Raw genomic sequence first — 23,372 nt, forward strand, 5'->3', positions numbered from 1 at the left:
TGACAAATATTAACTCTTCTAATCCTTATTAAACCCCACGAGCTAGATACCGTTAGTATTCTCAGTCTACAGATGAGGAAATTGAGACACACATAAGTTAAGTAACTTGTAGCTAATACGTGGCACAGCTGACACTCACATGCAGGCAGTCTGGCTCCAGAATCCATACTCCTCACCCCAGCCTACGACCAGTAGGAGTGCCTGTTCCATGGGGTGGTAGGCAGTACCCAGAGATCCCTTAACCCAATGCCTGGCCCAGAGTACATCTAAACAAACAGCAGATAATGTACTTATTTCTTTGAGAAATCCTAACATCTGCAGATTATTGATATTTTTAACAGATGAGGAGACCAAGCCTCAAGCGAATAAATAACTCACCCAAGGTCGCCCAACTAGTGAGTTAGTAAGTGGTGGAATAGAGATTCGAACTCAGGCCTGAGGGCTCCAAGCTTTGTTCCTACCACTGCACCACATGACCTCTCTCCAGGTCAAATACATACCTGCTGAAGAGGGGGCAGGCTCTGTTTCTCCAGATTGCAAGAATCTGACTCATTTGTAAAAATTCACAGCAAAACAGCCTAATCCCCACTTCGTGACTGTTGATGGCCATTTCCCAGGATCAGGCTGGGTGCCCGCAGTACTCCGATCTGAAAGGAAATACCCAGGATGGAGACTGAGCCAAGGAATGTGGAAGCACCACTTTCCCTGGAGACAAGGGCTTTAACAGTTAAAAACAAAAATATCCCATTTTAGGGGCTCCCTCCCCACCCTGGCTACCTCCCTTGCATGTCTGGAAGCCACTCAGGACCACGTAGGTCCTTTAGGCTACCCTGATCCTAAGGAAGAGATGGAGTTGACCTTGGTCCTTGTGCAACCCAACCTCCTAGACATTCCAGAGACCTCAATGCTGAAGGGACAGCTAGAAGGGCAGCTGATGGACCCGGTAACGCCACCACAGTAGGCCCTCTTCCACCCACTGGCCTACCTTCTGTCCCCTAAACTAACCAAGCTCATTCCCAACCCCAGAGCCTGTGTGCCTGCAGTGCCCTCGGCCTAGAAAGCTCTTTCTCTGGCTCTTCACACAACTGACTCTTTCTTTTTATCATGTCTGAGCTCACCTGTCCCCCCGGACCACCTTACCCCAAATTGCCCACCATCTCCCCCACCCAATGCACAGTCACCATCACATCATCCTGTGGGCTTCCTTCAGAGCACAGTTATCTTGTTCTTTTATTGACTAGTCTATAGACTCTCTTTTCCAGTGAGAATGTAAATTCTGAGGACCAGAATCTTCTCTGTCTTGGCCACTAGTCAATTCCTAGGACTTAAAACAGCTCTGGTACACTGTGGGTGTTTGATAAATTTGGGGGAAGAGTGGAAGGAAGGAAGGAAGGAAGGAAGGAAGGAAGGAAGGAAGGAAGGAAGGAAGGAAGGAAGGGAGGGAGGGAGGGGAGGGAGGGAGGAAGGAAGGAAGGAGGAGAAAAAGTTTGAATCAATCTTCACAGGCCAGTTTTCATATCTGCCCTACCCCAGGTACCCATCACATTATCACCTGTCACCGGTGACCACTGGATCTGTCCCCCAGACCAACCACCACTGATCTTCTGAAAGCCCTGAATTACTCCTAGTCCCCAGATGGGGACTCACTCACTCCCATCACTTCAGTCGCTGCCTCTCATCACCTCACACACTATTCCACTCTGCCTGAAGGCACACACCTCCCTTACACTGATTAACTTTTAATTAACCTTCAGATCTCAGCTTAGACATGATTTCATTCAACATTTAGTTAACAAAAATCACTCTACGAAGTTATCAAGTGAGAGAATTTTTGGTGATGAGGGAAGTGCTTTTACTTTAATCTTATGCCATTCTGTATATACTGTTTGAATTTTCTAACTACATACATATATTCTTTTAATTTAACAGGGATTATCTGAATACGGGATAATGGACTGCTTCTTATTTTCTTCGTAGTATTTCTCTTCTTTGAAAAAATATCCTAATAAATGTTCCTTTTAAATGTTAGTGCCACAATGACTTAATTATTACAGCTTTATTGTATGGTTTAATGTCTTAGAAGAAGCCAACTTCTTGAGTTCTTTCATTCATTCTACTATTTTTTTCCTAGCAAATTGCCTCCAGCTTCCCAAATAGACTATTCTATCACCTGGAAAAATGATAATTTTACCCATTTTTTTTTCTATTGCATATAACTCTTAATTCTGTTTTATTTCTTCTTGCACTGGAGCTTGTAGAATCATGGTACATAATAGAGGCAATTGTGGGCATTCATATCTCATTCTTGATTGTAATGGGACTATTTCTAGGGTTTGACCTTTGAGAAGGATTGTTGGTTTAAAGGAGGTGCCTTCCTCATAGGAAGGAAGTATCCTTCCATTGTCTGAGCCAGAGAAGAACCATTAGCACAATCTTCTCTGCCCAGGATGAGGCTTGTTGTCACCCCATAGCCAGTCTCTGTAATTACACTTCAACACTTCGGGAAATCTCTCCTGGCTCTACCTGCCATTCCAAACCTCTTCCTGGGGTCCTGGAGTCTGTGGATTCTCACAGCCTAGCTCTTCTACATGCTCTACTCTGGGTTCCCATCACCTCTCACCTGTAACCACTGGATCTGTCCCCCAGACCAACCACCACTGATCCTTCTCCTGGTTTACCACGTTCCTGGTTTCTGCTTCTCTCTGCCCCAGTGCCTTAGCCTAAACTCTGCTAGGGCAGTGCTTATCTCTGTATCCTGACTTCATCCTTGCAGGGTACCTGTTTTCAGCATCTCTTTTGGCTCCAGCCTCTGCAGTTCATGGGCAAGTCCAATCCCATCCTTTTTTTCTTAGATTTATGGATGTGGGGAAATACTGATGAGATAATGTAAGTGAAAAGAAGACCAGCAAGATCCTGATTTTATAAAACAATTTGTGTGTGAAAGCCTGGGGGTAGGGGGAGCAGTGGGGGGTATGAGGGGAGCCTGGAAGGAAACATACAGAAATGCTAAACAGTGGTTATTTCTGGGAGCTGGCAATATGCTACTTATAGGAATGGCCAAGTTCACTTCTTGATGAGTGTATGACTTGCGCCAGCAGCTTCATTTTCAGTGTGGAGTCTTCCTCAGGGAAATTCTTGATTCCCTTTCCTTTTATATTGCTTTTTAAAATCTCACCATGGCACCAATGTGTCTCTTCTGGTCCTAAAATACTTACCAAAACCAATGGTAGGAATAGCTATAATTTATTGAGTTCTTACCATGTGCCAGGAACTGTACTAAGTGCCTTACGTCATTACCTGATTTTAACAGAGTTCTGTGGAAAATGCTGAGTACAGCACCAGGTGCTGTAACTACTATTACAGCTTCAATTAATTCTCATGACAACCCCATGAAGTTATTATTGTTATTACCTTTATCCTGGAGAAGAAGAAGAAACTGAGGTTTGGAGAGGTAATTTGCCATAGGTTCTTCAAGTGACATAGGGCCTGGGGAGGTGGGGGGAACTTTGGCCAGCTAGAGAGCTGGCACCCAGTCCAAAGGGGGAGCTGCTGATGCCCGGCTGCTAGGGATTGTTTTCCCATGGAAATGTGGGACACAGAGCCCCATTTTTCAAGAGAAGCTGCAAATCAGCATTCATGTGACATATCCTGAATTTTAAATTGCAGCAGCATATTTAATTTTTTAAAAATACAATAAAATACTACAAGTAAAAAACAGAACAAAACAAACAAACAAACAAATACACCAAACAAACCATTCTGCAACCCAGATTTGCCATAGATGAGCATTATCTGCTTTAGAATCACCAGCTTGGAGTACGTCCTCCAGTCCCAAGAAGGCCCAAATTCCTGTTTGCTTTCCACTTTTGCCCTCCCAGAGTTTGTGCCACTTCCCAGGACAGAAATCTCCAGGCCAGTGATCAGCAAAATTTTCCTTAGCCAGAGAGTCAATATTTTTGGCTTTGCCGTCTCTGCCACAACTACTCAGCTCTGCCATTTGGCACGAAAACCATAAACAAATGGGCATGGTTGTGTTTCAATACAATTTTATTTATAGACACTGAAAGTTGAATTTCATCTATTTTTTTACTTGTCATGAAACAGTATTCTTCTTTTGATTTTTTTCTAATCATCTACATAGGCAAAAACCAGCCTTAGCTTGTGGGCTATATAAAACAGGTGGTGGGACACTTTAGACCATTTAAAATTCGTGACTGTTTCTCCAGGAGCTACTGGTGTTTGCTGGCTCAACATTCTAGCTTCAGGTTGCCTTAAGCCACCTTAGGAAAGGCCCATTTCACAAGCAGTTGTGAGCATCTGTGTAGTTCCTTATCCCCACGTGGTTCTGACTGGTCTGTTTCAGTAGCTTTCACATTTAATCTTCAGCTGAACATTTCCTTCCTATGAAATCTTTCGTGGAGAATGTAAAACAGCTAATGATAGGTGGTCCCACAACCACCATCCTTGTCCTGCTCTGTGGCCCCTGATGCACATCACGGAAAAAGCACAGTGGATGGAAAAACCAACTGGTCCCGTTCATAGCAGTGGATGGACCGTGAAATTATCATAAAGCCATCTGGCAAAGGATTTTGCTTACAACTCTAAAATGTGTTGAAGAGAGTGCAATTCACAGTAGTGGTTATGAACTTGGCTTTGGATTCTGGAAGACTTACCCTTGAGTGTGCCACTTATAGCTGTGTCCTTGCAGAAATCACTTCAGATTTCCTCATCTGTAAAACAGGGCTCATAATACCAGGTACCTCCCCAGGCTGTCTTGAGAGCTAGAGAGGATAAAACATGTAAAGTGTTTAGAATGGCACGTGGTAGATGGTAAGTGCTTCATGTGTGTGACTTATTCTGATTTGTTACCCAGCCAGCTGGAAGGCGATGGGGCTTAAAAGCAAACAGGAATCTGTGAATGAAACTCTAAAATCCAAACAAGAAAAATGAAGGCCTTCTTTCAATATCAGGGAAGGAGTTCTGAGTTTGTTTTCCTTCCAAGAATTTCCTTGAGTCTTCAAGCCTTCTCTCCAAGACCCCGCCCTCCTAGTTCTGAGTCCATTCTTTGCCTGGTAAGCAGAGAATCAGAACCAAGAGGATGGGCTCATATCACATTGCAATTATTGTGAAATGCCTCTAGTTTGGAGCCTATTTATAGTATGTGTTAAATACATGGCACTCTTCAAGACATGGAAGCAACCTAAATGTCCATTGGCAGATGAATGGATGAAGAGGATGTGAGATACACACACACACACACACACACACACACACACACACACACACACACACTGGAATATTACTCAGCCATAAAAAAAGAATGAAATAATGCCATTTTCAGCAACATGGATGAACCTAGAGATTATCATACTAAGTGAAGTAAGTCAGAAAGAGAAAGACAAATATCATATAATATCACTTATATGTGGAATCTAAAATATGACATAAGTGAACTTCCACAAAACAGAAACAGACTCACAGAACAGACTTGTGGTTGCCAAGGGTGGTGGGGGGAGCAGTATGGGAGGGATGGAGTGGGAGTTTGGGATTAGCAGATGCAAACTATTATATACAGAATGAATAAACAACAAGGTCCTAGTGTATAGCACAGGGACCTATATTCAATATCCTGTAATAAACCATAATAGAAAAGAATATGAAAAATTATGTATATATATATATGTATAACTGAATCATGTTGCTGTACAGCAGAAACTAACACAACATTGTAAATCAACTATGCTTCAATAAAATAAATTTTAAAAAATACATGGCACTCATTATTACGAGTTAATAATAGGCATAATAATAATGGCTACCTTCATATTGTAATGGTAAAGCCCATTCAAATATTGATTCTTCCCTTCACCAGCTGTGACAACTCTCTTTCCTCTGTGATCCTGCGTTGTCTTCTCATCAAATACCAGTGTGAATAGTCCCTACCTCCTAAGGCAGTGGATGAGAGTAAATGAGAGAAGAATGTAGGTTTCAGCTCTGTGCCTAGCCCACTAGAAGCACTTAAAAAGTGCTGGCCATTATCATGACGTGCCTAGAGCTTTGCGAAAATTATCTTATCTTCATATATGGCCTTATTTAATTCTTACAGTAACTGCTCTGAAATATAAGCCCAGCTATGTGTGAACATAAGCCTTGTCCACTGTCCACGACACCACCTTGCCCCTCACCTCCAGGCCGTCTCTGCCGGCAGAGACGAGAACAATAAGGCATCGTTTCATGCTGTGTTGTGGTAAGAGGTTCTGAAATTGTTTGTCATTTATGAGAACTGGCAGAGCCATTCGCTGCCCCAGAGGTTGGTTAATTGTCTACTTAACAAACACCACAGTGATTATCAAACACCCACAACAAGTTAAGTCAGGCTGATGTCTAAGAAAGAAAAGAAAATGCTGACAGTTTCCCCAGGGTGCACCTGCGCAATTCTGTGCCCGCTGAAGGAGTGAGCCACACCGCAGAGCACAGCAAGCTGTGGTCCTGGGCGAGGGGAGCGGGGAAGGGGGCGGTCCTATGCCAGATATGAGCGTTATCCAATCAGGGAGAGTGGGTTACTCCAGAATCCATGCCTGGAATCCACACCAAGGAGTCAGCAGAACTTGATTGGAATTTTGGCTCTACTACTTACCCGTATGACTTCAAGCAAAATTCTTATGGCCAGCTGCCTCAAGCTGCTTCATCTGCAAAATGGGAGGATAAATTTATATATATATATAAATATTATATATATATAATATAATATGTATAAATATATATGAATATATGTGTGTATATATATATTCTGCTTCCTTTTCCCCTTTCCCCTCACTAATTGGGAAAAAAAGAAAAAAGATAAGACGAGACAGTTCTCATGATGAATCCTTATGCTTCATAGCTCTTTGCCCCTCTAAATAGATCCCAACATCATGCAAAATCTAGGAAGCAGAAAGTTTCCATCTTCGGCTTTATTTTTATTTTTTTCCTCTACCGATCTCCTTTTTGTGCCCTAAGAAAGATGCTGATGGGCCAACCGAGGCAGAGCCTGCAACAACCATAAAGCATCTTCCCCGTGGGGGTGAGGACGCAGGCTGGGCCCCAGGGGCTCTTTTCACCCCTCGCCCGCCAGCTCAGGGCCACGTTTGTTTCCGCAGGGGCTTTCCGAGGCGTGTGCAAGAAAATTGATCACTTCCCCGAAGATGCTGACTACGAACAGGACACGGCTGAGTATCTCCTGCGTAAGTTCCCCCTTCGCGGGTCCCCCCGGGGAGGGGTGGGCGAGGAGGGCTGCCCTGAGGTTGTCCAGCTGCCTCTGAGTTTGAGGCTCCCCAATACCCAGCCCCAGAAATGGATACGTGCAAAGAAGCTTCAGGAAAATCTTTGCTGCTAGACAGAGACATTCAGGTGGTTCTGACATCTGAATCTCTTTCATTTCAATGAAATAGAAATAGGAAAAAAAAAAAGGGAGCTGTGTCAAAACTGAAAAGTTCTTTTTAGTCTGCTAAGGAGGAAATCTAAGGATTTTCTTCAGCTTGAATACAAGTTTTCACCTTCCCCAGAGGGCTGATTTGAGGTGCCAATGGGCTAAGTGCTAATGGGTGAGGTGCTAATGGGCGAGGTCCTAAGAGGCAAGGCCAGGGAGAATAAAAGCAAACCAAGGTTCACCCCTCTTCAGTTTCAATCTCATTGGGGCAGGACCAGTGTCTCCCCCTAGATTGTCCCAAGGTCAGTAACCCGGATATGACATGGAACTGTCACAAACGCAGCACGTAGGAGGCAACAGTGTGCTGGCTTAGAGCAAGGGCTCTGGATTCTGGTTGACTTGGGCTTTTACTCTGGTGACGCCCGACTAGCTGGGCTGGACCTGGGCCAGGCTGCTTTACCTCTCATCTCTCACCTTTCTTCATAGTCAGCAATAAAGATGATAATGTCATCCATCTGACAGGGTCATGAAAATTAAATAAGCTGATGCACATTACGCTTCGCCCGGGGCCAACATGTACTCACGAAGCCATACGTGTTGGCTCTTTTCTGGGGCATGGGATGAGCAATGGTCAAGGCCCAGTGGCAGCCACAGGCCTGACATTAATCCAGGCACAGAGAGAATTGGGGATTTAATGTAATTTAGATAGAATTTCTTCAACAGGGAGGTGTGTCAAGTTCACGCAAAAGAAAAGTTCTAAGGCATTGACTAATTTACTATTAGAGAGTGTTAAATGTAACATTTTTTTAAACTGCTGTTATACATAAAAACTTCAAGAAATTGTGCTATTTGGGTTATGCTTGTAACTTGTAGCTCAAGAAGAGTGTTTTTACAATTAAAATCATTTTTAGCTTTACTCATGCTTGCTAGTCTACAGATGGGCAGTGGGTCTATACATGAGCCTTTAATCGCATAACAACGTAAGTGGTGTGAGGAGTCAATTTGAAAGAAAGTTATTTCTAAGCTAATTTTTAAAACATAAACATATTATTTCTCTTTTTTCAGTCCTTATCCATCTACTAGGATTTACCCAAATGCCAACTAGAACTTATATGAGCAGCTTCAAAGGACTTGATGTGGGAATAGAGGCCACGTTTAGAGAGGTAGCTTGACCAAAGTTTGGGGTAGATTACTTGGACCTCCTTTTGAGGATGATTTTAAAGTCATCTCCAGTGGGGTTTTACCAGAGTGACTGTAGTTTTTGTTTTTCTTTCCTATTTTGATGTTGGCCCTGTTGGGGACTAAACAGAACTGTGACCTCTATTTCACAACTTGCAAAACTGATTTTAATTTCTTCCAAGACATCCATCGCTTTTCCGACAAAATGTATTTCTCCCCTCTGGGAAGGTGGAGGTCCTCACCATCAGCCACAGAACCAGGTTAAGGAGGGACCTTCCTGAGCACACGAATTTCCTGCAGGGAACTTTGGAATCCCCGAGCCAGTCACGTGGCTCCAGGGTCACACTCCTGCAGGGGTCTCCGGGCCCATCCAGCACACGTGCTGCCAGTTCCTGTTGCGACCACACCCTGGTGGGGTGGGATTCTGCACATTGATTATTCTGCTATTTCCTCTTTCTCATGTGTGGTTAGGGAGGCTGCAGCTTAAACCTATAGCAGAAGGTTTAATCAGGGACTTCCCTGGTTGTCCCACTGCAGGGGGCCCGGGTTCGATCCCTGGTCGGGGAACTAAGATCCCACAAGCCCCGTGGCACAGTCGGAAAAAAGAAAAAACAACCAATCCAGGGTAAACTGAGTTAGGAGAGAATGGCAGCAGAGCATGTCCTGTGTGAGACCGACACCTGTAGCCTCAGTTTATAGAACCTGCTCTTATCTCACTTGTGGGGTAGAGGTGGGATCTGGCCACCAATTGGTTGCCAAGTGGTTCCTGCACCACATGAGAAACAATCACATTCCCATATCTCATAGCCACACGTTTCAAATATACACAACCAACACAATTCAGTAGCTTCCAATGTTCAGATCATCTCCTTCGGGCATAATCATACTTTAATCATACTTTGAAACTAAACCAAATTTTTTTAAGGTGCTCTCCTTTAATCGATTGAACTCATCACATTGAATATTCAAGCAATTCCCATCAAGTACACAATGCAAATGATCGCTTTAAAGATTTGTGCACGCTTGAAATCACTGGGGACAGACCCACCCCTAATATTTGTGGATCCCAGGGCCAAGGTTCACATGGAAACCCGTAGGTCATATGTGTAAGTATTTAGAAGTTATAAATAAGCTATGGCCACCCAAGATCCCAGCGCCTACTTCCCGGGGATCCCCCCTTGACCTGGGGGCTAAATGAACCAGGGGGCCAGCCCTCCCTCCTGCAAGCCTGTGTGGGAGCAGGGAAGCACAGAGCAAGCCGGGCCTGGGCCAGGGCTGTGACTGACTGGCCTGAAGCTAGGATGGGGACTGATTTAATCACGCTCCCAGGGGTCAGGGCAGCCAGGATCCCTCCTCCTACGCCTCACTTCTCCCATCAAGGTTTCTAGGCAGTTTGAAGCCCCTTCCAAAACTTCCCCATTGCAGCAGGGACAGTTACTGGGACCCTGGTCTGCCCAGACCCCAATGGTGGGGGACTTGGGGTGGCCATCCTTAAGCAAAAGCTAGAACTCTTTCATTTTCTTCTCCTCATGAAGAGAACCTCACCCCTGTCTGCTTTCGTCGGCCCCTCACCCCCGTTCTCCATCGGCCCTCCCAGGCAATCCCCGTAGGCTAAGTCAGCTACCAAACTTGCAGAAAACTTGTCCCATAAAAACAAACAGGACTTCCCTGGTGGCGCAGTGGTTAAGAATCCACCTGCCAATGCAGAGGACACGGGTTCGAGCCCTGGTCCGGGAAGATCCCACATGCCTCGGAGCAACTAAGCCCATGCGCCACAACTACTGAGCCCACGTGCCACAACTACTGAGCCCGCGTGCCTAGAGCCCGTGCTCCACAACAAGAGAAGCCACCGCAATGAGAAGCCCACGTACTGCGAGGAAGGGTAGCCCCCACTCACCGCAACCAGAGAAAGCCCGCGCACGGCAACGAAGACCCAACACAGCCAAAAATATATATATAAATAAATAAATAAAAATGAAAAATGAAAAACAAACAAACAAAAACAGTCCTGGTGTTGTGGAAACCCAGTCCTCTGCATTCGGAGCGTGAGCACCGCCACGCAGTAGCAATAGGAAGGGCTGCAGCTGAACCCACAGGAAAACACACAATAAATGCAGGGACATAAAGTTCTGAACACTGAGCTTTGAACTTCCACGCCGAATATGAACCAACCACCTTCCTGCTGCCCCACTGCTCCTCCTGCACGCGTGCTGTGACTTTAAAGATGCCGCTGCCGGCTCAGCGGCTAAGCACTAGGCATGGGAGTCGTCCTCAACAACCCTTTCTCTCATATCCCACCCCCAATTCTGTTGGCTTTACCTTCAGGATATATCCTGAGTCCGACACCTCTCCCCACCTGTCTGCCACCCCAGTCCAAGGCATAGTCAGCTCAGCCCTGGGTTCTTACCATCCTTTGAACCACACCGGCCCCATCCTTCAAGAGCCCCACACCTGGCTCCATGCTCTGCTCTCACTATCTTAAAATTCTTCTTCTTCTTCTTTTTTTAATTTGCCTTTGACGGTCATCCTTTATTTTATTTTTTCTTCCAGTTTTATTGATATATAAGTGACATACAGCACTGTATAAGTTTAAGGTGGGCAGCATAATGGTTTGACGTCCATACATCATGAAATGATGACCACAGTAAGTTTAGTGACCATCCGTCATCTCACGTAGATACAAAATTAAAGATATGGAAAAAAGTGTTTTTTCCTTGTGATGAGGACTCAGGATTTACTGTCTTAATTTTCATATATAACATCCAGCTGTGTTAATTATATTTATCATGTTGTGCATTACATCCCTAGTACTTATTTATCTTACAACTGGAAGTTTGTGCCTTTCCTCTAATTCCCCCTCCCCCCAGCCCCACCTCTGGTAACCACAGATCTGATCTCTTTTTCTATGAGTCTATTTTTTGAAGTATATCTGATGTACAACACTACGTTGGTTTCCATTACACAACATAGTGATTTGGTACCTCTCTACGTTTCAAAATGATCACCATGATATGTCTAGTTACCACGCCGTCTTGAAGTTCTTAATACTTTTGGAACAAGAGGCCTTGCATTTTCATTCTGCACAGGGCCCTGCAAATTAGGTAGCAGGTCCTGCCCGTCATCTCTATTAGAATGTAAGCTCCATAAGGGCAGGACCTTAGCTCTTTTGTACCTCAATGGACACAGAATTTATCCAACTGATATTCTGGCCCAGGTGTTCCAGGAAATACTCTTATACTGGCTGGGTAAATACTGGGATCCCCACCTGAAGGTCCCTCCGCCCCAGAACCTTAGGGCCTCTCTGTGATCCAGCAGCTGAAGAGTTAACACATGGGTCTCTAGGACACTGCTGCTCCAGCCCTCAGCCAGTGTCCCCTTCGTCCCCTTAGAAAGGCAGCACCTGCACCCTTGGGGTGGTTAAACATTTCCACCAGTACCCCAGGACACAGCACAGCACCTGGCATTTGGTAGGTGCCCGAAAATATTGTTGAATGAATAACTAAATTCATTTGCTTATTCAGTGACTAAATGGGTATCAAATGGGCATTGCCAGACTCAGTACTATGCAAATGTAGATGTGTGCTGGGACAGACTCTGCGTTTCGGTGAACAGCTTGTGATCTAATGGGAGTCCCAGGATGCCCTGTTGGCTATATGATTTGCAGGGCCCAGTGCAAAATGAAAATCCCGGGCTCCTGGTTCAAAACGCAGGCAAAAAAAGCTATTGCCTTTCTTCTGCCATCTCTCTCTCCATCTGTCATGGTGTCTTTTATTTGCTATGAAATGTCACACTCCCTCCGGCACGGGAACACTCAAGGGGTGAGTGCATACCCTCGCAGGTGCCTAGGGCTTTCAGCCAACCCTGGTTCTCCCAGCGTCCATGCGCAGGCCCCCACCACAAGCCAAGGGTGGCAGTGGTCTCTGGTTGGGGCGGGGGAGTGAGCAGCTGAGGACCCATCTCACGGAGAACGGGAGGTGGGGAGGTGATGGGGGGTGGGATGCCACGTGAGTAGAGGCTCCAAGCCCAGGGCGCACGCTCCATTGACCCATCAGACTTACTTATAAAACACACATTCAAGATAAAGCTATTAAGAATTTCAGGATGGTGACTAAAGAGCATTAACCTCAAGCACAGGGCCCTGAGCGACCGAACTGGTCTCGCACCCATGTTAGATGCAGGCTCTGTCCTCCTGCTCACGGGCTGTCCTCCAACCAGGCACCCCCGTGCCCGTGGAGGGGGGGATCCCGGGGCTGACTGGGTGCAGGGGGAACCCTCTCTCTTTCTCTCCGCAGGGGCTGTGAGGGCCTCCAGCGTCTTCCCCATCCTCAGTGTCACGCTGCTCTTCTTCGGCGGGCTCTGCGTGGCAGCCAGCGAGTTCCACCGCAGCAGGCACAACGTCATCCTCAGCGCGGGCATCTTTTTCGTCTCTGCAGGTGAGCATCTGGCCTCAGCCCTGAGAGCATCACAGACACCAAACCCAAGCCAGGGCCACCAGGACAAAGCAAGGCTGTTCAGGGTTCCCTCCAGGGAAGGAAGAAGAAAACGTTCAACTTGTGTGTTAAGAATGAGAACCAAAGACTTTAATTAGAACCAAAGATGCTGACATTCTAGCTGAGAATGCACGGAGGGAAGATGAGGAGAAGGTCAGCTTGGGGGGGGTGGGAATGACTCATAAGAGTGTGCACGTATATGTCTGCACACAGTGGGCAGGGGGCATGTATGGTGTGTGTAATGTGTGACCTGAGAGATGGGTTCAGTGTGTTTCAAAGGGGTCCATCTTTCTGCTCACTTGGACATCGTCATACACTATCTCTGGCCCTTTGAGACCTGTGTTTGCTGGTTTAACTGTTGTTCACAGCTCTTCAAGCGCACAAATCCTCAGACTGTTCAAAGCATCTCTGGGAACAAGGTAAAAATCAGCAGCCCCAGATGCTCTCGGGGAAGACCTTATCATCAATAGCAGCCTTGACCGGAAGGTGGCACAGGCTGGCAAGGAGGATGAGGCGGTCCCCAGGAAGAGGTCCTATTTCTGCCCCCTCTCTCCCCCCTTCATCTCCATCCCTCCGCCACCCTCCTCATCGTCCTCTCTGCCCTCTGGGTTTCCACTCCACCATCGCTTTACAATCTCTTCCCACCCCACCCCGCAATCAATGCCATCTGGATGAAATGCTTTAGAGACGCAAAGAACAAGGTAGGGGTGGGAGGGAGGGGAGCTTGACTCTTTGGTGATGACCTCCAAACTTTGACCCATAACGGCAGAATATTTACTGGGGTAGGAACAGTGGGGAGGAGTATAAAATGGTGGGTGAGAGGGGCTTACCCTCCTGGATTTGAATTCTGGCTCTACCTGTGGAGCCTTGGGAATGTTACCAAATCCCTATAACTTGGTTTCCTTGAGTGTAAAATGGGAAATAATAATAGTACCTATTTTATAGGGTTGTTGGAAGGAGGTTGAACATAAAAATCACAATTATTTTCTAGCATTGGAAAAGCAACACCATATAGTTCCGAAGTTGGAAGCCCAGCATCCCGGCCTCCTCCGAGATCTTGCTCAAGTTTCTTCCCTACTGTTTTCCCTTCTGTGAAATGGGAAAGGTGGATGGCATCCAGCTCTGAGTCTCTGGGAACCAACTCAAGCAACAGACCAGGGGGAAAGCCGCCATCTTGTCAGGAGAATAAGATTAGCCCAAAGGTGATGCTCTGTGTGGACAGATGGTAACAGCTGGTAAACCCAGGGACTTGTGTTGCTTTGAGGCACGTTCTAGTTGCTGGTGGCCCCCTCCAGACCTCCTGGGCTCTGACTGACCCAGAGGATGCTGGGATGTTGTGCTGACATGAGGGTTTCCTAAACAGGAGAAGATCATTCTTTTGTCCCCCAAGGGGATTGTTGAGGGAGAGTGTGTCACCAGCAACCTTCTTCTCACAAGGGGTGTTGTGAGAGATGGCAGGTAGATTAGACACATGGGAACCGGGGAACATGAGAGGCAGCAGCAAAGCCCTGAGGGGAAGCCAGAAGCTGGGGGTCTCATCCTAGCTATCCCCCCACCACTGGTCTCCCTGAAGACCCTGAAGAGCCTCAGTTTCTCCACCTACGAAGTGAAAATTTGGGAGGATTCAGCACTCCCTAAGGTTCTTTTTTGCTCAGTTATTCTAAGGTTCTGTGGTTTCAGGCAAGCAGTCAACAACCCTTTATTGAGTACCTACTATGTGCCAGGCACTGGGCATTATGCTCAAGACCATGGGCTCTGAAGCCAGGCTGCCTGGTGCAAATCATGGCTCTACCGCTTCCCAGCTGGGTAACCTCGGGCAAGTCTCTTAACCACTCTGTGCCTCAGTTTCCTCATCTGAAAAATGGGGATAATAATGGCTCTACCACTTAAGGCTGTTCAGAGAATTAAATAGTTGGCATATGGAAAGGGCCTAGAACTGCATCTAGCCCGCAGTAACTGCTGGATGCATAATAACTGCTACTATATACATTGTACCATTTAATTCTCATGCTGATGCAATTCAACAAATATGCACAGTGCTCTTGTTTGGGTCAGGCTCTGGGCAAGGAGAGGAGGCCATAGTAATGAACAAACCTAGCCTAGGTCTGCCCTTAGGGAGCTTACGGTCTAATGGTTGGGAGAAAGTGATTACCCACTTACATCTAGTTCTTCCTAAGCTTCTTTTACTGAAATCTAAATCCACCCATGGCCAAGAGACAGTCCTGGGTTCAAATCCCACCTCTGCCATTTCCCAGCTGTGTTGACTTGGAAAGTTATTTATCTTCTCTGTGTCCCAGTTTCCTCATCTGTAAAAGAGGGGTGTTTTTTTTTTAAGCAGGCCTGTTGCAATGATTAATTGAGATCATGCACATAAAGACTTTGCACAGTGCCTGGCGCATCATCAGTGCCCTAGAAATAAGTGGCAACTCACTTGGCTTGCCGCTTCCTTTAACCTGGGCTGACATCCGAGCCTCTCTCTGAGCTTCTTTTGTTTATTCCCAGCAAGACTTCCTTTCAGGGCTTCTCAAACTTTGCCACCAAAATTTACCTGTGGGCAGAGGAGAGCGAAAACAGGGCCCTGAGAAGTCAGGGGGCATCACCAGAAGCCACCTTCCGTGAGCTGAAATGTCTTTGAAGTCTGCCTCCCATTTATACTTAAAAATTCATGTGAATTCTGCTCTTTCCTCATTATATTCATGTTCATTTTAATATAAAAGAATGTGTCTTCCCTACTCATCTTCAAGCCAAATTGACACTCTAGAAAGAGGAGCCATTTTTCATCCTGTGGTTTCCTGCAGCCTGACACAGGGCTGGCTGCGTCAACCCCCATATTAAGAAATAGCTCAGTGGTTAGAACTCGCTGCCTACCTGCTGAGGGCCTGCGCTGGGGAAGGCCAAGAGGAGACAGGGAAGAAACAGACCTTGGCCCTGCCCTCTAAGGGGTAAGTCCTAGATGGAATATGGCCAGAGATTGTATTCAAAATATGAATTCCCCTTAATGCATGAGCACCAGCCAATCAGAACGACAGCACCGGAGCAGAGTGGGGTGGCCCTTGCTCTAACCCTTTGGCTGCTGGACTCCAGGGAGATCTTGGGGACCCCCAGGAAGAGTATGGGGCATTCAAGGAATGGAGAGGATACTCAGGAGGCCACTGGAAATGGTTATTTACCAACTGGTACTGGGAAGTGTAATGAGAAACAGCTTCCATTTAGAACCACCCTACAGGCAGCCCGGATTTGGAGGCAAGGAGACTCCAGGTGATGTACCAACCTCCCTGAGTCATTATTGGTATCAAAGCCCAGATGAGACCCTTAAAGCAAAGGACACAAAGAGACATTCTACCTTTGGAGCAATAATGTGAGAGAAGTAGTCACAGATGAGGGCAACCCCCAGGCCTTCAGTTTCTATTGTTTCTTCTTACTACTCCTTGGAGAATCAATTTCTCTCCAAGCGACTAGTCAGCTCTTTCCAGGGCTATTCCGTTGGCACATGGGGACTCTAAGTCGGCAGACCTTGTCTACTGGGGACAACAGCTTCATGTTCCCCAATTCTTGATGCTTGAACAACAGATAATCTAAAGCATTATCGTATCCTGTGCAGATAAAAAGACTTAGCTACTGCACCTTCCCCATTCGTTCCCCAAACTGCAGCTCCAGAGCCATATATGTCCACTCAGCAACCACATTCCGACTCTCAATAAGCACTTCCAACCCACCTCCTCTTCTCTAAGCCTATTCTCTCTGCTGCCTCTTATTTTAGCTCAAGATACCATCAACCTCCCCTTCATCCAAGCTAGAACCCTACTAGTAAGTCACTCTCAACTCCATTGTCAATCACCTTTCATCTCCTGATGTTCAGAACCTAGCTTAAATGTCACCTTGTCTTCAGAACAAGGGGGTTTAATCATTCTCTCTTTCTCCCTTTGCTCCTGAATCGTTTCATATGTGTCTCTGGAAGAACCCTTACTATATTTTGCTATAATTGCATTTACATGTCAGTTTCTTCTACTAATGGTGAGGAACTCAAGGGCAGGGATCTGCATCTCGTTCATTTTACCGTCATCATGACTTATTGCTGAAGATTAAGCTTTGAGGGAATGAATTGCTTCTAAGGGAAAGTACGTGCATTCTGAACACTACTGCACTTGCTGAAAGAGTAAGGTGAATTCTCTAGCTGAACGCTTCCCACCCAGAATGGAGCGGCAGAATTCTTCATTTCCCGAGAGACAGAGCCTGCAAGAAGAGCTCAGCAGCTGGATTTCCTGGCCATAAATCCATTCTCCTCTCTGCCTGTTGACTCCACATTTTTTTTTTTAAATAGATATTTCCAGCCTCAAAGTGACAGTTACCTCTGAGGTTTATAAAGGATGTATTTTTCTTTCCCCTTCTCTTAGGGTTAAGCAACATCATCGGCATCATAGTTTATATATCAGCCAATGCTGGAGACCCCGGGCAGCGTGACTCCAAAAAGAGCTACTCCTATGGCTGGTCCTTTTATTTCGGAGCCTTCTCTTTCATCATCGCGGAAATTGTAGGAGTAGTCGCTGTGCACATCTATATAGAAAAACATCAGCAGTTACGTGCCAAATCCCACTCGGAGCTCCTGAAGAAATCTACCTTTGCTCGCCTTCCACCCTACAGGTATAGATTCCGGAGGCGGTCAAGTTCCCGCTCCACAGAGCCCAGATCCCGAGACCTGTCCCCCATCAGCAAAGGCTTCCACACCATCCCTTCCACTGACATCTCAATGTTCACCCTCTCCCGGGACCCCTCAAAGATCACCATGGGGACCCTCCTCAACTCCGACCGGGACCATGCTTTTCTACAGTTCCACAATTCCACGCCCAAAGAGTTCAAAGAGTCGTTGCATAATAATCCGGCCAACAGGCGCACCACGCCCGTCTGAACTGACTTCTGCCCTCTGCCCTCCACCCCAGCACAGCCCGGGGTGAAGTGGACAGAGGTGTCTCTGAGGTTGCATGGCATGGTCCTCGTGATGGTATTACTTTTTACAAAGACTGAAACCAAATGGACTCAGCTCTCTCCCACAGTTCACCCCTCTCCCTCCAGGTCCTAACCCCTCCGTCCCTCCCCGACTTTTCAAGCCAATCCCATGACATCACTCTCTGTGTATCTGTGCCAGATGTTTTCCTTTCTTCCTTCTTTACTGGAAGGACCTCCACATTCTTCCCTCCTTGGAAGAGGACTTTACTCAAAGTCACGGGTGGTGGCTGGGGGGGGCGGGGGGGGGGATCTCCAAATCCCCAGACTTGTGCATAGTTGTCCCCATTGTCCACTCCAAATCCTCAGGACACCGACGGCCCAGGTGGCCCTGAGGGAGGCATTCACCTTTCTGTGTTAGAAAAACATGCCCAGAAATCAAAGATGTCAGAGCCCTGAAGCAGCTACTGTAATAAGCACTCACGTATTAAAGGTTTTGCCTTGTCGTAACCAACCGAGCTGGGGTGCTTTGTTTCTTCTGGGTAATTCCTGCACAAATTTACAAATTCATTTGCCCTGCCCTCAAACCGCCTCATGTATGTGTTGGAAGCTGAGCTTTGCTCATCCACACTCTAGCCACTAGGAAGGATCCTCCTTTACCTCTTGAGGCCAGCAGGGTGCTCCAACCAATGTCAGAGTCTGTGTGTCTCTCACCTAAATCCCAGGAAGCTACTGGGGGCAAGCATGTGTTCAAAAATCTGGCTCTGGCACCCAGTAGCTCTAGGACCTTGGGAAAACCCACCCGACCTTCAAACCTCAGTCTCCTCATCTGTAAAATGGAGCATGGTACAGTATTCTCCTCCACAGAGTTGTGAGGCTTAAATAAAACTTCATGTGTAAAATGATTAGCACACTGCAAATAATCAATATGTATATTTTTAAATTTTTGGATGAATTCTGGGTAGAGTGAGCATTATCTGAGTTTGGGCTGCCATAACAAATACTATAGATCAGGATGACTTAAACAATAGACATTTATTTCTCACAGTTCTGGAGGCTGGGAAGTTTAAGATCAGGGTGCCAGCACATTTGGTTCTTGGTGAGGGCTCTCTTCCTGGCTTGCAGGCAGCTGCCTGCTCACTGTGTCCTCACTTGGCAGAGCCACTAACTCCATCACAAGGGCCCCACCCTCATGACCTCACCTAACCCTAATTACCTCCCAAAGGCCCCGTCTCCAAATATCACCACATCAAGGGTTAGGGCTTCGATAAGTGAATTTGGATGGTGGGGAGGGACCCCATTCAGTCCACAGCAAGCATGATTGCAGGAAGATAGAAGCCAAATGGGAGCTATTCTTTTTAGGGGGGAAGGGTGTACTTTGCACAGGCTCTGAGAGGCATGGGGGCAGGGGGTAGAAAGTGGAAGGACATTTGAGTATTTTGAAAAATTGATATCAGAAAGCATGAGAAGGGCTTCCCTGGTGGCACAGTGGTTAAGAATCTGCCTGCCAATGCAAGGGACATGGGTTCGTGCCCTGGCCTGGGAAGATCCCACATGCTGCAGAGCAACTAAGCCCATGTACCACAACTACTGAGCCTGAGCTCTAGAGCCCGCAAGCCACAACTACTGAGCCCACATGCCACAACTACTGAAGCCCGCGTGCCTAGAGCCCATGCTCCGCAACAAGAGAAGCCACTGCAATGAGAAGCCCATGCACCGTAAGGAAGAGTAGCCCCCGCTTGCTGCAACTAGAGAAAGCCCACGCACAGCAACGAAGACCCAACACAGCCAAAAATGAATGAATGAATAAATAAATAAATAAAAGCATGAGAAATGGATGTCACCTCTGCCTACAGTGACTCCTGGGGTGCTTGTGGCGCACGCCAGCTCGTCACACCTCCAAGGAGCTTCCCACTTCCGGGTTCAGTCACTCAAGGGGGCAGAGTTATGGTCATAGGAGCTCATGCTTACCTGACACTGTTGGTACCTGGTTGTGTTCTGCAACCTTACACATATTGTACCATTTAATCCTCTAGAAATATCCCCATTTTACCAAGGAGGAAACTGAGGCCAGAGAGGGTATGTGATTGCCCACACTTCATCCCTGCTACAAGCTCGAAGTCCTGGGAAGCCAGTCACGTGCCTACACTCACACCCTCTGTGAATTTTATTGTAAAGCGCAGACTAGTAACAATTTGTTTTGTTTGACACTTGAGAGTCATTGCATGCAAATTACACCCATACATCAAATTACCTCATTGAATCCTTAAGACAACCCCAAATGTAGTAGGAATTATTATCCTCATTTTGGCAGGTGAGGAAATAGAGGCTCAAGAAGAGTATCTTAGGGGCTGATGAACAGAGCCAGCGTTTAGAGGGAAGCTGCTGCTTCCTAATTTGACTGATTTCCTCCCTCTGCCAGCATTTCCCAAATGTCAGTCATCTGAGTTCAACCGTTGCGAAGTGTTTCACATCCACATACCACATTAACCATTATTTATTTGATGTTTCTCTTTAAATTGACTCATTTTTTACTTCAATAAATATATCTTGAAAGTGAACTTTATATCACTACTGTAAAAAAGAAAACTGGAATTGCTTGCTGTAAGCAAATGGTAACCGGGAAAATAAATACAGTAAAAACAACACAATCACACCATATTCTAGCTGCTGCCTGTTCTAAGCCGAAGGCCAGCTGCCTGCTCTTTGTAAAAAGGATATAACCAAAACGTTAGAAAGATTAGTTAAGATACTCTGGCACCAAAGAAGACGCTTGCTTTGGCTTAATCAGGAGAACCAGAAAGGGGAAAACCTTCTCACTAATACTTCTCTCTAATATTGCAGCTGTGTGTCACATCAAATTACCTCACCCCACACTTTGGGAAAAGTGGCTCCAGGCACCCTTGGAGGGGAAGGATCTGGGAGATGGAGTAAATAGGTGATGAATACTGTGAAGGGGAAGAAGAAGCAACCTGCAGCCCTGGGAACTAGGAGTTTGTCAAAAACAAGGCATCTGGGGAGTTGACTGGGGATGGGGAGAAAGGTCCCAGGGGCTTAACTAGCTGGGTGTCTGCTCTGGAGACCCAGTACGGAGCCTTCTGCAAAGGCCAGAGGGCAGGAGGAGGGAAGCAGGCACCTGATGCCTGGAAGGACCCCCGCACCTCTAGGTCTGCTCCCTGCAAGGTTTTGGTGCATGGGCCATCAGAGTGCCTTTGCTTGAAGACTGATCAGCTGGACCCGGCTGGCTGACATCAAATAAATATTCATATCAACACTCGTGGTTCACAGCCAGGACCCCAGGCAATCCTGGTCATCCAATCCTCTGCGGAGAGTATTCACATTCACTAGGCTCCCACTGTGTGTGCCAAGCAATGTGCCAGGAACTTCTCTTATTTTGTCTCATTAATCCTAATATTCGAGGTAGGTACTATTGTTAACCCATTGGATAGATGTTGAAACTTGCAGAGAGAAAGCAAAGCAGGTACTCCAACCTAATTCCAAAGCCTACGCAATAGCCGCTCACTAACCATCTCTGGTCACACTTCTCAAATCTCTTGCTCCATCGCTGAGTTCCCAGCCTCCTTCTCCCCACAATGCAGTTCCCTTTCCCAGCCCACTCATTTCTGGACCAGCAGCATCCTACGGCCAATCTCAAGACCAGAACCTTGGGGTTTCTCTTTTATGCTTCTCTATTCTGCGGCCCCCAGAGCTGATCTTTTGCCAAGTTCTTCTCTACCTTTCGAGAGGGCATAACATTCAAGCAAGCAAACTCTGCAGCTGCACTGCCCAGATTTGAATCCCAACTCTGCATTTATCAGCCAGAGAACTTTCACAAGATAATCTCCCTGTGCCTCAACTTCCCCAGCTGTAAAATGGACACAAAAATAGTCCTCACTCCATAGGTTTGTGGTGAGGATTCAATGAGCTTATTTTCATAAAGCATTTGGAACTGTACTTGAAACACAATAATCACCATATAAATGTTAGCTATTATTAAATACTGTTCACAGATTTACGTTTTTCCTCCTGGGCCCTTTCCCCCTTGTTTTCCAGATTGTGTTGACACTTTTCTGCTCTAATCAAGGCAGTGTCCACGTACTTATTCCCAATTCTCTAGCTTTGTCAATGAGTATTATCCCTGCCTGCAATGTTTTCCCTTGTCCTCTCCAAATTCTGTCCATTCTTCAAGGCCAAGATTAAGCCTCATCCCTTCCATGAATTCTGTAGTGATTCCTCGGGCCACATAATCTCTCACTTCGTGGCATTCATTCATTCATTCACTCACTCACTCATTCATTCATTCATCTAGCACTTATTACTGAGTACCTCTTATGTGTCAGAAACAACCATAATCCCCACAGATATGACCACTGCCCTCATGGAACTCCCAGTCCAGTACTAAACAAGTACTAAAGTCCTAAACAAGTAAACACACAAATCAACATCATTTACAATTGCGATCTGTGTCATAAAGGGAAGGCAGAGAGTAAAAAGTACACAGGCATGTAAACAGAGGGCTCTAATTTTGATGGAGAGTCAAGGAACAGGAGTTGGCATTTACAATTATACCTAAAGGTAGAGTTAATATTATCCAAGTAAAAGAGGGACACATGGAGGGAGAAAAAACCCCAGCGTGTGCAAAGGCCCTGAGACTGGAAAGACCCCTCCTCTAAAAAAGTCAGTAAAGCTGGAGCACATAAAGGAAGAGTAGCATCAGATGAGACTAAAAGAAAAGCTGGATCCAGAGGATGTCAAATTACAGGCATGTTAAAGATTTTGAATTTTGATCCTAAGTACATTCAGAAGCCATTTAAGAGTTTTAATTAGGGATACATTAGAGACAATCTAATATGCATTTTCAGAAATTTTATATGTTAGGCACCCAGTGAAATACTAGTTTCATAAATATTATCTTTAGAAGTACTTCTTTAAGAGCTTGTACGTTGCCTGCTTTATCCACAGTCTCTGGTAGGTGGACATGATCATGAATTGGACATGACCTTGCCCCCAGGCACAGCTGATTGGATCATAGATTGCACCTTATCTAAGGCTAGCCAACCCATTCATAGGGTGGCCAGTGGCCTGGGACTTTCGACTTGACTTAAAGGGGTAAACTGAGAAAAAAAAAAAGGTAAACGGAAACAATCAGATGATCTCTGTTGGGAATTTTAACTAAGAGGCACAGAAATCAGTTGCTAGTTGGCTAGGGGGAGCAAAACAGAAAAGATATAAGGAAGCCTTGGGACTAGGGCAGCAAAAATAGGCCAAATGCAAGTTGAAGTTTAAAAAAAAAAAAAAAAAAAAACTGTTTGGTCGTGAGAATGCAAAGCCTTCCCATTATACTTAAATAAAAT

General features: G+C 46.1%; 1 protein-coding gene across 1 annotated transcript in view; it reads left to right on the top strand.

Moving 5' to 3' along the window:
- The window catches only part of CACNG3 (calcium voltage-gated channel auxiliary subunit gamma 3), an 85,452-nt gene extending 67,469 nt beyond the window's left edge, over window positions 1-17,983 (top strand). Inside the window, exons 2-4 of the mRNA XM_068524210.1 lie at window positions 7,140-7,223; window positions 12,880-13,020; window positions 17,472-17,983. Of these exons, the coding sequence (XP_068380311.1) occupies window positions 7,140-7,223; window positions 12,880-13,020; window positions 17,472-17,983 (737 nt within the window). The remainder of the gene's footprint in view (window positions 1-7,139; window positions 7,224-12,879; window positions 13,021-17,471) is intronic.
- The last annotated feature ends 5,389 nt before the right edge of the window (window positions 17,984-23,372 follow it).

Source organism: Eschrichtius robustus, chromosome 16 (genome assembly GCF_028021215.1).
Source record: "Eschrichtius robustus isolate mEscRob2 chromosome 16, mEscRob2.pri, whole genome shotgun sequence".
Classification (NCBI taxonomy): Eukaryota; Metazoa; Chordata; class Mammalia; order Artiodactyla; family Eschrichtiidae; genus Eschrichtius; species Eschrichtius robustus.